The 15,408-nt window shown below is 38.1% G+C and overlaps 2 protein-coding genes across 3 annotated transcripts; one reads left to right on the plus strand and one right to left on the minus strand.

Annotated features, from left to right (window-relative positions):
* Positions 1–623: 623 nt before the first annotated feature.
* Positions 624–6,783, plus strand: LOC113031528 (myelin-associated glycoprotein-like). Of its 2 annotated transcripts, XM_026183671.1 has the most exons (12): positions 624–1,321; positions 1,437–1,476; positions 1,815–1,886; positions 2,033–2,398; positions 2,492–2,788; positions 3,203–3,460; positions 3,543–3,803; positions 4,373–4,639; positions 4,739–5,035; positions 5,134–5,224; positions 5,603–5,672; positions 6,154–6,783. In XM_026183671.1, exons 3-12 carry the CDS (start codon positions 1,841–1,843, stop codon positions 6,382–6,384), a joined length of 2,184 nt encoding a protein of 727 aa, XP_026039456.1. In that variant the 5' UTR covers positions 624–1,321; positions 1,437–1,476; positions 1,815–1,840; the 3' UTR covers positions 6,385–6,783. The 2 variants fall into 2 exon arrangements, with proteins under 2 accessions (XP_026039456.1, XP_026039457.1); XM_026183672.1 differs by having other exon boundaries at positions 624–1,476; positions 6,271–6,783.
* On the minus strand, positions 6,687–15,406 carry LOC113031526 (B-cell receptor CD22). Its single transcript, XM_026183667.1, has 16 exons — positions 14,460–15,406; positions 13,944–14,354; positions 13,088–13,357; positions 12,267–12,515; positions 11,728–11,997; positions 11,317–11,598; positions 10,642–10,911; positions 9,932–10,204; positions 9,295–9,555; positions 8,775–8,853; positions 8,617–8,680; positions 8,398–8,534; positions 8,133–8,190; positions 7,772–7,866; positions 7,630–7,687; positions 6,687–7,382 (listed from the first exon to the last, which is right to left on the minus strand). The coding sequence occupies exons 1-16, from the start codon at positions 14,506–14,508 to the stop codon at positions 7,161–7,163; spliced, it is 3,048 nt and encodes a 1,015-aa protein (XP_026039452.1). The 5' UTR covers positions 14,509–15,406; the 3' UTR covers positions 6,687–7,160.
* Between the last annotated feature and the right edge of the window lie 2 nt (positions 15,407–15,408).

Consider the following 15,408-nt stretch of genomic DNA (forward strand, 5'->3'; position numbering starts at 1 on the left):
TAATTCTGACGAATGAATGTGGAAGTTACAGATATGATCCAGTTTGTCATCTTCTTGTCATCATCTTCTTTCGGCTGCTCCCTTTAATGGCTGCCACAGCAGATCATCTGGCTCCATGTCACCCTGTCCCTGGCATCCTCCCGTGTTACTCCAACCCTCTGCATGTCCTCCTTCACTACATCAACAACATCCTTTGTCTGTTATCAACTGTTGCTTCTCTGCAAGATTGAAATGTCTATGCCAGGGGTGCCCAATCCCGGTCCTCGAGAGCTACCGTCCTGCAGCTTTTGGTGCATCCTTGTTCCCACACACCCGAATCAAATGAATGGCTTGTTATCAGGCCTTTGCCAAACATGATGGCATGCTGAAGAGGTAATCAAACCATTTGATTCAGCTGTGTTGGAGTAGGGATGCATCTAAAAGCTGCAGGATAGTAGCTCTCGAGGACTGGGATTGGGCAGCCCTGGTCTATGCTATCTCTAACTTTGTCCCCAAACTGCTCAACCTGAGTTGTCACTGATTTTTAGTTGTGTCCATTCTGGTCACTCCCAGTGAAAATCTTGGCATTTTCAATTCTGCCACCTCCAGCAAAGCCTGCTGTCTTTTCATCAGTGTCACCATCTCCAAACCACACAGCGGGTCTCGCTATCATCTTGTAAACCTTCCCTTTGCCTTGTCACCTGACACTGAACTCAACCAACTCCACCCCACCTTACCTTCACCCTCTCTTCTTCACCTCTCCTGTACATTGTCAGTTACTTTGGATGGTTGACCCCAGATACTTAAAACTCATTCACCGTCATTACCTCGTACGTAACATGTTCAGCTTTCCACGTGTCTCCCTTGCCCACACACGTCTTGCTTCTGCTGACTTTTGTAGTTACTGCAGTTCTGTATATCACCCTTGCTCCTGAAAAACATAACATTGAAAATCAGTTTAGTGTCGAGCTATTTCCAAGTACATCACTGTGTACACTCACCAGGCACTTTATTAGGTACACGTTGCTGGTACAAGGTACCAGAACTGTCTTTATTCTGTCTTTATTGTGTCATAGAATATTAACATCAGCTCATAATTCACCTTTCTTTCCCATTTCAAGCTCTCAGTGGGATCAAATGCATTATACAAATAATGCATTATTATGCACAATTCTGCACTTGGTTAAAACAGCTGAAATACAGAGAGAGTATCAAAACCTTGTTGTTCTGCTACACGCCACTCCCCGGACACATCTGACAAGAGCTGTGTGCGACATCCAGACACACTACCAGTCTGACATGACTCACTTGTTGGATTACTACTACTGATGCTTTAATGCTTGTAAACCCTTCATTTTAACTTTATTAATATTATTTTTATGATTGTATACTTTAAAATGATCTCAGGATTTGTGACCTCAAATTATTTTTTTTAAAACTTTTTTTTTTCTTTCCAGAAAAGACACTGTATGCTGAACACTTCTGTTGGCTTTTAAGGTAAGACTGTTACCTTAATAAAAGTACTAAATATTATATGAAATACTGTTGAGGATAAAGAATAAGATCATGGATGATTTTTATATTGCTTCCTCTTTTTCATCATTTACCATTTACCATTTTAGTTAATTATTACCTTCAAAAAGGGGAATAATTACATAAACAATGAAGCAAACAAAGTCTCACAGGCTTAAAACAATATTTCAGTTATTTTCAGCAAAACATCAACATTTTGTAAAATGGAAATAGTGTGACTCTCAGCTTGTCCTAAAGACTATGTTTGAATGTTAGCCATACAATAACATTTATAGCAAGCAATAAAAGTGTCCTGTTTCCAGTACCTCACTCGGATCATCAGACGAATATGACGGTTGCAATAAAGGTTTTCTTTATATGCAGTCTACTTCAAGGTATGTTATTTTAATTTCAGTCATGTTGCTAGGGACTTATCTGTCTTTCCACATATGTAGATGCAAATGCAGAACCTTTACATTGGCAGTAATTAGAATGTTTACTTTACCATACCTAATGTCATGTTTCTGCTGCTTCAACTCAGGTAGCTTATGCCAAAACTGGGCAGTCTTCTTGCCTCAGACTGTAGAAGCACTGAGTGGATCCTGCGTGTTGATCCGCTGCAGATTCACCTTGCCCCCAGAATGGGAGGAATTCCTGGATGATTCATGTAAAGCTATCTGGAAGAAAGGCTGGAGTAGAACTCCGGTGTTTGATTCCAGCCTCACTGGTGCAAGTGGAAGCTTAAATATCCAGCAAGGAAACCTGACTGGAATCCTGCGTGACAAAGACTGCACCACCATCTTCAACAACATGCCACCACGCCATTATGACAACTATTACTTCAGACTGCAGTGTGACAATGATTTGAAGTTTAACTTTCCTTCAAGTGTCCTCATATCCACTCAAAGTTTGTCCCCTCCTCTTGCTATTCTACACATAAAGCCACATCTTTACTACATTTTAGGTCATTATGTCATTTTTGTATTGTTCTACTTTTCAGATTCACTGCCTAAACCTACCATAACGCCATTGAACCTGGAGGTAGAAGAAGGAACTGCAGTGACATTGACCTGCTCCGCTGTTTCTCACTGTCCCATTCTTCCTCCACTTCTGACATGGTCGCCCGCTTTAGGTGACACAGAGGAGGAAGTGGAAGCTAATCCTGCGACCTCTGTGATGAACTTCACTGCTTCTCACCTTCACAATGAACAAAAAGTTTCTTGCACTGCCGTCTATAACCGACAAGCTGGGAAAAGTGACCTTCTGTATGAAAAAATTCTGACGCTAAGTGTTCTTTGTGAGTATATTTTATCACCTTTTCTTTTATTGTTTGCATTCATGCCATAACATGATTTTATTTATGGTCTGATATTATCTGATTTGGTCTTCTCCAGGATAATAAAAAAACTATAAAAGAACATCTAATCAGATGGTTTAGGTTTGTTTTTGTATAGTTTCAAAAGTCACTCTGTTTCAATGAGCTTCAGTTTTGCCATTCAATCAAGTTGCAATCAAGCGCTACAGCTGGGATAGACCCTTGGTTACATTGTAAACATTTGGCAGGTCTCCAGAAACACAAATCCAGTTTTGCTGATGTGAAAAGACAAATGTTTATCATTCCAGTTGTAGGCTTGACACTGGTTATGAGTGGCCCAAAAAATCTGTCTGTGCAGATAGATTGTGTATTAACAATTTCATATTTTTCTTACAGATCCTCCAAATAACACATCCGTTAGTTACTCTGGTCCTGTAAAAGAAGGCAGCTCAGTGACCGTGACCTGCAACACTAATGCAAATCCAGCCGTGGACAGCTACAGCTGGTACAAAGTGAATGGAGATCAGGTGTCAGTGGTGGGATCAAAGAAGAGGTTTTCAGCCACAGTGTCAGAAGTTGACAGTCAGTTTTTTTGTGGAGTCAGTAACAGTTATGGAAGCCAGAATTCTTCTATCACTCAGATTGACGTACAGTGTAAGTGAGCCTGAAACAAAAAGACAGATTATAAATGTTGGATCACAGCATAGACTGAACCCATGCTTGTTTATTTTTCCAGTTTCCCCGAGGGAAACAACAGTAATCGTCGATCCCACTGGTCCAGTTCTGGAGGGCAGCTCTGTTTCTCTGATCTGTAAGAGCCGCTCTAACCCACCAGTGACCAACTACACCTGGTACAGAGATAATGAGATGGATAAGGAGCCCGGACCAGTCTTGGTCATAGACGGTGCCGACACCAGCCACAGCGGTGATTACCACTGTACAGCCAAAAATGATCTGGGAGAGGAAACGTCAGCAGCAATTCAGCTGGACATTCAGTGTGAGTTAATTTAACACAGTAAAGACATTGATTTACACCGAAAACAAACAACAGAACTGTATTTCTCCAGTGTGCTCACGTCCTGAACATGGCTCTACTGTATATCCAGCTGTGCTCAACCCAACATGATCTGGGGCCAAGACTTGTTAACAGGGCAACACTAGTGTCTGAGCTATGGACAGTAACACATTGTCATATTGCGTGACAACCTCAAAACCTTCTGAGTCCATCATGACTGAGCTCCACTGTGTCCACATGTGTGCCAGTGTCTGAATGTATGTGTAGCTGTTTTGTTTAATTTGTGTCCTCATCAAGCTGTAAGAGTACAGAAAAGTATGATTAAAGCCCCCCCAAATCAAAACACATTTAATTCTATCAAAAAGGAATAATATGAATCACAATGAAAAAGAAAAAAGTATTATGCATATCAATTAATAACTTTCTGCCCTAAAACTTGCACCAGAACATCCTAATTTATATATTTTCTGAAAGGCTGAATATGCATTCCCAAACAAGTAAAAAAAAGTCTTTGGATGCAATACTAACAAGGAACATTATTTTCCTTTCAGATCCTCCTAAAAATACTTCAGTGTCTGTTGACCCTTCTGGTCCTGTGCTGGATGGCAGCTCTGTGACTCTGACTTGCACAAGCATCGCCAATCCAGCAGCGGTGAACTTCACCTGGTTCCAGGTGGCAGGAAGGAAAAAGGAAGCGGTGGGCTTTGAGCAACACTTCACCTTCAATGTGACCAAACTCTCAGATGATCAATATCATTGTGAAGCTCTTAATGTCCATGGAGCTGAATGCTCAGAGCCTGTCAGCATTGATGTCACATGTAAGACTCTTATTCTTGCTTTCATTCCTTTGAAGCCTTTATGTTTCCCCAAGAAAAGCACCCATAAGCCTAGTTAACCCATTACCTTCTTTGTCTCAGTTGCTCCAGAGATCCTATTTTCTTCCCGCTGTGTGAAGATTTTGTCCCAGATCCGATGTACCTGTAACACTCAGGGGAACCCGCTTCCCTCCCTGGTTTGGCAGCTGGCTGGCGAGCTTGTCAATCACTCTGCTGATATCCCAATTCGGGAAGTAAATCTGGGGAGCACGAGCGTGAGGAGCATCATCACTCTGTACTACCTGGGCCAAGACATGCCCTCTCTGGTCTGTCTGAGCAGCAACTCCCTGGGGTCTGATAGAATAGCTTTCAATATATCCTCCAGTGAAACTCAGCTAGGTGAAGAAATCTCTAGGAAGCTTCATTTTATATCTGGCTTTTCTGTTGTGTCATTTGCATCTTTTAGTGATTGATATGACTGTTTTGTTTTTTTTAAGTCCTCCATACTCTTTCTTTGCTGATTGGTTCTGGAGTGGGAGCACTGGGGATGTTGCTGGTTTTCATACCGCTACTGATATGCCTTTACAGGTGAGGAACACAGAACACTGGTACCAGATATTTTCAAAGTAGGTTACGATTATCATGTATAATCAAAAATGCATATAACAGACATATTTCAAGTTCCTTTTGTAAGCTGACTAATTATAGAGCAACCACAGCTGCCACAAATCATTACTAACAAGGCAGCCTTCTGATGAAACTTTATCTGCCCACCTTGAAGCTGAAAACACACGTGTAATACACGAATTGTGACAAAATCAAAACATTATCAGGGGGATAACGACTTTTAGAGTTTTTAACCTTGTGGCAAGGAATTTTCAAGGAGAAAGTATTTTTCCTAAAGCATATTTCAATGTAAAATTTTTAATGTGAATTAAACCTTTCACCTTTCTGTGATGGTTGCAGGAAAAGGAAGGGCAATGTTTCACTTGACAAGGGACTTGTGGATATTTCAGACTGTTTAGTCACCAATGAGGTGAGTTTATGTTGATGCATATATATGAGTTAGATGAAGAAAAAAATCCCACCTGTGGTAGAATGAGTTTGCCTCCAGCTCTTCCTGTGTACTTGCCAATGTGTTAGTGTGATTTAAACACCAAAACATATTGTCTGTGAAGGTTCTCAGTCATCCAGGTCATCGTAGTCTAAAGACCAAGTCTAAAGAGCTTGGAAAGAGGAAGAAGCTTCTCGGCTGAGAGAAGAAACGTCTTCAAGAAACTTCCAGACGTCTTTCTTTCCAAGCTCTTTAGATTCCAAAACATATTCTGACTCTCTGAGCTAATGGTGTGTCCTGTTTGAATGATAAAATGAACGTTTTCTTGCATAGTAAATGTGAATATAGTATGCCAAAACATATGCTCTTAAAAAAACACAGTTAAAGTGAACCTCATTATTGAAATAGAAAAAAACACATCTTTTCTGTGTTACTGAAACACACTGTTGTGGTTTCTCTGTAGACTAACTCTTCAAAGGCAGATGTGATTTATGTCAATAAAGCCATTCTTGAGGCAGAAGCAGCAGAATACAAGGATGACTCTCTCCATTATGCTGATGTGGACTTTGCTCAACTTCAGGCCAGGTCAGAGGGCAAGCTCGGGGAAGGTGAGATCGAAGGCCTGGTCTCTAAGACTGGTGTGGATTCTGAGATCCATCGAGAAGCACCAAGCAATGGAGGAGATGCAAAGTAGGAAGAAACACTTGCAGATGCTCATTTTGGAAGAAAGAAAGATGCTAAGGGACTTACATGAAGGGTTGATGAGAAAGTGGTCACTTAGCTTTAGAGGAATTGACAGCAGAAGCCCAGGAGTTTGGACATTCCCTCCGGCCCTGGTTTTGATCCTCGTCTGTAAATTCTTCTCCTGTCTTACTAGTAAAAATAGACATATCTGTATGCTGAGGTTGAATCTTTAACTATATGCATATGACTAACCTTTGTCTAATTCTAAAAAAACCTTTGTGGAGTGTGTAAGAAGCAGGTACAACCTAAAACTTGTTAGGCACTTGTTTTTATTGACAACTTTGTAATGCATAATTATTATGTGATTAAAAGAGTAACTGGCCCTGCAGCCAAGTTTGCCATCAAACAACAGCTTGTGTCAAAGCAGGTTATGAAATGGAACTATGCATACAGTAAAGTACTTTAATTTCAAGACAGATATATATACATTAAAAAACTCAGCAGGAGGATGGGAGCACAATTTTACAACAGCAGTCATTTCATTTTATCACTTATCCATATACACTTCCCCAACAGTCTTACATCTATGATAAAAAGATAGGTTTGTGTACTTGTGGGGACTTATTACTATACATAAAGGGAAGCTAAAATTATATCCCAGGAAGGAAAAAAGAAACAATGAGGTAATACAAGCCTTGTTCAGTATAGTTAGCCTGGCAAATATATTTCAGAACGTCCATGGCACAAACTGGCAGAGATGTCTGAATAGGATCAAAGCATTTTTAGTCAAATTTTGACCTGAGAGTACTGAGTTTCATCTTCGCTGCTGCTGCTGGTGCTGGAGTCTCGCTGGTGGCCAGACTTTGGCTTAATGTTCACATGAGCATAGTTGACCTCCACCTCATCTTCACTGGTATCTGTCTCTGAGTCAAAGTTATATGTATATGGAGGTTTGGGTGGAAGCTCTTCGCCGATGTTCTCATAGTCCTCCTGCACTTCTTGTTCTGTCTAGATGACAAAAAGTGACAAAACGGTGTCATAATTTCTGACAGTGTCTGGATTTGATGTACAAAAATAACCCTTGTTGAAGATCATTTTCATTCTTTACTTTGCCTTAACTTAATTTTCCTTGCTACAATGATTTTTATTTGTATTTGTATATCATATACAATGAGTATATGATATACAAATACAATGAAATAAGCTAATAAACTGAATGAGATACAGGGGGAAAAGGCATTTTGAGCTTTCTTACCACTTTTGACTTCTTTGGCTTTGACACCACAGAGTACTCAGCATCCTCCTCTGAATCCCTGGGGAAAACATATAGTCATAAAAGAAGTCATGTAATAACATAAATATTTAGGCTCCTTTTATATACAGAACTGAATTCTCACTTTTTTCTATTCTCAAAGAACACAGAAGCGTAGTTGAGAGAATCATTTCCCATGTTTCCACCATGTCCTTTGATTGGGTTTTGTGCAGAGGCAGCCTGAGCAAATGCAGAGAGAACTTGTCAATGAATGTAGAGTAGCAACTGAATCAGTTCATTCATGCCTTACATGAAGGATAATTAATAACTATACTGACAGATATATATTAACAGTAAGGGACAGCATAAGCACAAGGCTGGATTAGTGGAGATAAAACTTTACAAACTACTCTTGACTTTTATTATTTTCTACAGAGCCCCTAAAGTACTGAAACATTTTAAATGGATTTGTCTTTGTTGAGCTTGCACTGATATGATTGGATCACCTGTTTGCTTTTGGGCAGATTCACAGCAGAGTAAACAGTGTTCACGTTGGATGCAGTCCTGTGGAAAAATAATGATGTTAAAAATAAAAAATGCACATTCAGAATCAGAACCATTCAAAAGCTGAGCAGACTCTGGGTGTGCCATTCATAACTGAATGATGTTAAATGGGTGCTTTGACGAAAGAGTGAGCAGCAGCACCCAGCTCCCCTGCCAACAATGAGTCCCTTGTTCTGAGCTGGACAGTGCGAGCTGCTGCAGACTTACGTGCTGTCTGGATGATGCTGGGGTCGTTGGGCATTTGGTTGACATGGATGGTTTAGCAAGAGGTCATCTCTGCTCCTGAACGGCTCTGCCAAACCACTCTGATTCCCACTGCTCCTGCTGACTCCATTCCAGGAACCCTGATTCAGTTTACAGATGGAAATGCATCATTTTTGTTTCATTTCACTAACAATTCAAAAGATTTAACATATGAGTTAATACCAGAAAACTACTCCAGGACCACACATTTGTAGTTCTTTGTTGAATTAAATTGTTCCTTCTGCGTCTGTAAACAAAGGGGCAGAAGAGCAGTCATACAGGCCAATCACCCGAACACGTTTCTCTAATGGAAACTATTTGTTATTTACTTTGTATATTACCTGTACAAAAAGATGAGTATGCATACAATTAGAAAAATAAGACAAAGCGAGAAGACCGTCACAATCTTCATAACTGTGTCTGTGGTTAGAAGAGACAGAACATCAGTATATAGAGAGATTTGTGAACAGGTAGCACAGCAAAACAAAAAGCACCCAAAGAGCACAAACCTCCACCAAGACAGTTCAATGGGCAGTGTTACTTTCTTTGTTCTGTTTAAATGTACTTTTCAATTAAGGGTAACCTGACACATGTTTACTTTGAGTACACAGACATTATGCAGGAGTAGGTGATGGATAATAGGCACCGAGTTGTAAATACCTGGACATGAATAAGTTGAGCTTATTAAATAATGTAATATTGTTAAAACAAATGTTGATGGCTTGTTAACATGACCCCACTCTACACTGCCACAAAGTTTTATGTACGTATTTAAAAAAGGAAAAATATAATTTAAATGTATTATTATATAAAAACAATGCACAGTAGAGATAAAGGTCAATGCCTTTGGAATTCACTCACCGTCAAATAGCTTGATTGGCTCAGATGATCTTTCACCAATTTCGTTTTTTGCGACGCAGTAGTACTCCCCAGGCTGGTCTGATCTCACAAAAATATCCGTACCGTTTGCTACATTTTTGCTCTCTTTTTTGTTTATCCTCTGGTACCATGAATATTGCGTGACTTCAGGATAGCACTGACTGATGCACCTCAGTTTCACTCCTGTCAGTTCATCATGCTGCTCTTCCTTTTCTTTTTCAATCTTTGTGAATTTTGGACCATCTAAACAGAGGAACAGAGAAGAAAAGGAAACGCAAAATAATGACTTCAAAAAAAGACAGAATAGCTAAATATGGAAAGTTTTAAAATGACAATGTACAGTTGCTCTATTCAAAGCTGTTTCATGTAGAGTTAGAAATGTTCCTTTCTCATATCCCTTAGTTGCTGGTCCAAAGTGCACATGCGGCACAACCTGAATGACCTTTCTAAAGCATTTTACTTATCCCAGAATGAAAAACTAAAACCAGTAAAATCAACCACTTGTTAGAGTCCATGTCATATTTGAAGTTTAGATGAAATGAGTAAATAATTACAAAGCAAAGTATTAGACGTGTGTTGTTGGTGAGAAACAATGACTGAAATATTCAAGTGTACTCACGCTTAACTTTAACTTCAACTTGCACTGATTTCCCCGTTCCAATTTTATTTGTGGCCGTACAGCGGTACTTCCCGCTGTCAGAGACACTGGCAGAATCCACAATGAACGGTGTCCCAGTGCTTATAGTGGTTTCCATCGTCCCAGCGATCATCTTCATCCAGGTGAAGGAGCTTACTGATGGGTACGAGTTGGCACTGCAATCCAGTGTTAATGACTCATTCTCTTTTACAATAAGATCAGGATGACCTGTTATTTTCACCTCTCTGGGGCTATCTGTATTTAACGCAAATTATAAACAAAGAAATGAGATGATATTTTTATTTGTTTGTTTTTAATCACAAGATCTTTCTGTAAAATCATAACCTTAATATTTAAATTATTTACAACTCAAATTCTATTATAGCTGAAATTCAGCAGTAAAATAATCTAATCTGTTAATCAAGAAAAACAACAGTAGTTAATATATTGCAACAATGCCTCATGTTTCTTGAACCTCGTTTCCTGAGCTGATGATGTGTCTTTTGTAAAAAAACAAAAAATAGGAGCTTGAAAGTATGGAACAGCTAAACTTTACTGCCTGAGAAATTGTACTAAAACCACATTTTAGTTTAAGATATTGTCTAGTTATTAGATGATTGAATATTATCAGAATATAATTGTGTTGGATGTAACATATATATGACAAAGACATGCATCACTCAATTGCTTACAATTCACCACCAGTTGCTTTTTTGAGCTCCACTGGTTTCCTTCGCTGTTTGAGGCCTTGCAGGTGTAAACGCCTGCGTCTGTTGAATTTGCCTTAAATTTGTAGGAGTTGTCTAAAGTTAAACTCCATTCTGGAGTCTGAGAATTTGATTTAGAATATCTTGCCAGAGTGAAAGTTGGCAGTGGGAAACTTTCAGCAGTGCAGTTGACTTCGACAGGGTCGCCTTCAGTGACCAACTCAGTCATGTACAGATTGGTATGATTGGGAGGAACTGTGGAGAGGAAGCACCTGTGAGCATCATTTTTAACATGCTGAATGATATTACAAGATCAGTCCTTAAACAGAATGTCAGCTCTATGCTGAACCAGCATTCACTAAATGACGCAGCATGTTTTTATTTTCTTTGTATAAAAGTTGCAGTTTAAGTCAAATTTGAGCTTTTACTTGGGTTAAAATATCTAATTTGACACAGACTAGTTTGCTTGACAGTTAACATACTAATTAATTATCATTAGGCAAGTGCAGCTTCATCTAACGCTATGCTACAACAGTAATAATCACATTAATCTGAAAAAGCATGAATGCATTTTTTTCTCTGTGATGGTACTGATTGATAAAGGGAATCAGTTCTAAAACAAAGTGCAGAGAAACTTTAATATGTCAGCAGAGTACTTACACAATACTTCTATGCACACTGGCTCACTAGTGTCCCCTGTGTCAATGCTGTTGCTCGCGTTGCATATGTAACATCCTTCATTTGCTCTTTTTACTTTTTCTAAGTGAAGAGTATCCATGAAAACCATGAGCATCTTCTTCTGGGGGATGTCAGTCTGCTTATAATGGAACCAGGAATAGCTTGAAGGGGCTGGATATGCATCAGTTAAACAAGTGAATTTTGCGGTTGTATTAATTTTCACACTTGTTTGATGGATAGAAATGTTAGTTTTCCTTGGTTTGTCTGGAAAACAGTAAATAACTTTCAGAATACTTTTGATACTGAAACAGTCAATACAGCATCAACACTAATTTATTTTTATTTTCTCTGTTATGTTCATAGACATATGGAACACAGAGGTTTAAAACTTACATTGAACCGTAAGTTGAAGAGTTTTTGATCCAGAGCCCACAGTGTTCTCGGCACTACATGTGTAATTACCTCTGTCTTCTGGCTGTATGTTTTCAACAACAATTCTCTGTTTTGAATCAATATGTGTTTTGTCTTTCTGCCAAGTAAAAGAGTCTGGTGGTGGGTTGCTTCTCTTTACAGAACATGTAAAAATGACTTTATCTCCTTGTATAATCGTTTTTGGACTTCTTTCAGACTTCTGTGAAATCTCTATGTCAACATCAGGGGCATCTATAACAGAAGATGTCAGTATTTGGTAAAGTTGATTCATTGTAATAATCAGCGCTGAAAATACTGGGCTGATGAATCAGAACTAAAAAAATGCTAAAATACAGGATTCTCATAAAAAATAAAGGCTTATGCCAAATACAACGACAATATCTTAAACTGCACCAACATAAGTTTAAACCACTGAGATACAAACCCATTAAAAGGCATTCAGACATATTCTAAAAATTTGTAAGAATAGATCAATATAATTAATGTGAAACAATACTCACAAATAACCCCGACAGTCACCACTAATTCTTTACTCCCATATTTGTTTACAGCTTTACAGATATATGATCCATTCTGTGATGCAGTAATTGATGAGATCATCCAATTGGCCTTTGAGTCAAGATCTCGACCATCTTTAGTCCATGTAAAAGTGGGCTCAGGTTGTCCTTTAGCAGAGCAAGTGAAACTGACAGACTCTCCTTCCTTTACAACTTTAGAGCTTATATTTGCAGACATGTCTTTGGGAGCATCTGTTCAAAAGGCAAATCAATACAGATTAGCAAATAGTGTGCATACAGGTACACCGTGTGTTGATTGTTTACACAAATGAAATAGACAGAATAGAACAAGTATTGGATTTCAGATACATCCATATATTTACAAATGCAGCAAGGTGAAAATAGCTAATCACATTTATTACAACGCAGGTGTCACACTGTACCAATTCAGGTTTTCTGAAATGAGTTAGAAAAAACAGAAACACACTACTTTTCTATTTTTCATCTTGCAGCAGAACAAGATCATTTTCTGGTGGCAGATCTGTTTAAATCAATTTTTTTTTTTATCACTTTCTTCTAATCTGACTCTGACACAGTAGTAACAGATGTTTCACAGATTCATTTTTATCAGAGAAATAATGGCAGCTAACAAAATGTTCAAATTTTTATTATTTAATAATCTAATTTTTGTAATAAAGTAATGTAATAATTTTACTCCCTTAGTCCTCAGACTCTTTAACATCATTCATATCTTTTACAAAAGTAGTAATTAGGTCCACACTTCAGTAGAAATTACATTAATAAACTTTCAGTTATGAACTTACATCCTACAGTGAGGCTGATATTCCGAATCAAACATGGATCTGTATTGTTCTCTGTTTGGCATGAAAACATCCTCCCATCATCCTCCCAAGTGACTTTAAAACTCAGTGTGGTCTTTTTAGGGTTCTCTGGTTTGCTTTGGGAAAGTGATGCCGAAGGACCTTCAATTTTTAGGCCTGAAGTACAGGAGCTTAATGTGGAGCATGTAAGTGTTACATTGCCATTTTCAGTCACGTTTTTTGGTTCCTCAAAAGTGAGCAGACATGGATTTTCTGCAAATGTAAAGGTAGAGACAACAGGAATGTGATAAAATCTAAAAGTATAGCATACAAGCCCTACAAATATGTTTGTTTTAGGAACAAATAATATAAGGCTGCTCCCTGAAGATTTAAAAAACTGTTGCAGGATCATACATTGATGTTACTAGCTTAGTTAAAACTCATGAGGATTGGAATATCAGGTGTTAGCTAAATATGGCTAGTATGCATATAGCTGTATTGTTTATCTGTACTATGTTCCATTAAATGAAACCTAAGGGATCGCTTTACTTATATTTCCAAGGGGAATGCAAATAAGGTGCCGAAAATGGAGTTCTCACACAAGAAATCGTTCATTATTATCATCTTAATGAAATAAAATATGTGAAATGACTTTTTTCTGACCAAATTTTATGTATGAATTCTATGTTGCAATTTCTTCAGTTTAAAAAAGGCATTGTTTTTTTTTTTTTTATCTATCAAATTATTTTAACCAATCAGATTTTTTCTGTAACCACAGCAGCTCAGTTCAGTGTTTTGTACTCTAAAATATAAAACATGAAAACAGTATATCTTTCAGCACTCTGATCTTTGCTCTTACCTGTGACTGTGAGGTTCGTAAATGGTTGTGTAGTCCACATATCACTTGAAGATGTTCCTACATATCTAAAAGAATAGTTTCCAGTGTCAGTTTTATTCAGGTCGCGAATTAATATACTACACAGTGAGGAAGGAGGATTTTTCCAACTTCCAGATGGAGAGCCGACATATTTCACCCTTTTTGCAAAGTGTGCATTGACAGGATGTTTTGACTCAGAAGAACTGAAAATAGTAGTGGCACTAAAACTGCCATTTATCCAAACTGCATCCTTCATCCAAAACCAGGACGCCGGACCATCACTGACAGATTTTATGATTTGACATTTGATTTCAATGCAGGACCCCTCTGTAGCTGTCAAGTTAGAGTCTTGTAATTTGAAGGGATTTTTAGGATGAATTTCACAAGAAAACCCTATAGCGATGACAAAAACCAGTGAGAAAGTTCGTTAATAAATGTGACCCTAATCAGATGTTAAAAGGAAACAATGCACTAATTATGGAGTAATGAAACACCTACTTTGTATTAGAAACAGCAAAATCAACCACCAAAGGGTGTGACCTGTCATTATCACATAGAACTAAAGCTTGATTTCTGCAACAAAAAACAAAGAATATTTTTTTATGGAACTGAGTCATACTGTAAGCTTTACAACTTATAACAAGGTAGCTTTTTGTTTTCAGTGCAAATACGTGACTGTCAGGATTTTCCTTCTTCCTGTTTGCTACAGCTTTCAGAAAGCTGTTGCTTCTTGAAACCTTATAGTTAATTAAATGGTTACACTTGGGTCATTTTTATCACACATCTACAGCAGTGCAATTTAAATTTTGTTCTTTGGAGAAAAAAATTGTTTTTAACGCATCACTATAGTGCTGTTGGTTTATTGATAGAGTACTTTTGCGTCACTTATGCATTTAACAATTCATTACACACACATAAGAAGAAAGAAGAATGAAAGAATACATTGTTCTGTGGATATAAGGGTAATGTTTCAAAGGAAAACTGGAATCCAGATCAGAAATAATTCAACTCAAAACTTCAGGTTTTCTATATAAAAAAAAAGAAGACAATAACCATTGCAGCGGTGATGAATCAGTACAGACAGAGATTACATACTTACTGACAACTTGAAATAGGCAGTAAAAGGAACAAGGAAGAGGTTTTCAGACCAAAGCTTATTCTTACCTTAGAGGATCCAGTTAGGGTATGTAGAATGCATGACCCCCTCCTAAAGTAGCAAAAAGGAAGTTTTCACAGTTGACTTAAAACTTTGAATATATTTGCATGCCCAGTCAAGCTAGAGGAGAATGTAAAGATGAAGTTTTCAACAAGCTTGTTACAGTACACATTCAGTTCCTCCCACTTCATCTATTTAAAGCATGGTTATTAAAAGTGAAAGCTTCTGTTTTGTGAGTATTTACAGTGGCTTGCAAAAGTATTCGGCCCCCTTGAACTTTTTCACATTTTG

This window comes from Astatotilapia calliptera, chromosome 11 (genome assembly GCF_900246225.1).
Source record: "Astatotilapia calliptera chromosome 11, fAstCal1.2, whole genome shotgun sequence".
Lineage (NCBI taxonomy): Eukaryota > Metazoa > Chordata > Actinopteri > Cichliformes > Cichlidae > Astatotilapia > Astatotilapia calliptera.

Bases quoted from the DNA above. Each gene is read 5' to 3' on its own strand.
- LOC113031528 (XM_026183671.1), top strand. From the start codon at position 1,841: ATGACGGTTGCAATAAAGGTTTTCTTTATATGCAGTCTACTTCAAG. The intron at 1,887-2,032 runs GTATGTTATTTT...GCTTCAACTCAG, and splicing joins TATATGCAGTCTACTTCAAG to GTAGCTTATGCCAAAACTGG. The intron at 3,461-3,542 runs GTAAGTGAGCCT...TTATTTTTCCAG, and splicing joins CACTCAGATTGACGTACAGT to TTTCCCCGAGGGAAACAACA.
- LOC113031526 (XM_026183667.1), bottom strand. From the start codon at position 14,508: ATGACAGGTCACACCCTTTGGTGGTTGATTTTGCTGTTTCTAATACAA. The intron at 8,854-9,294 runs GTGAGTGAATTC...TTCTAACCACAG, and splicing joins GCCAATCAAGCTATTTGACG to ACACAGTTATGAAGATTGTG. The intron at 7,867-8,132 runs GTGATCCAATCA...GCATTTGCTCAG, and splicing joins ATCTGCCCAAAAGCAAACAG to GCTGCCTCTGCACAAAACCC.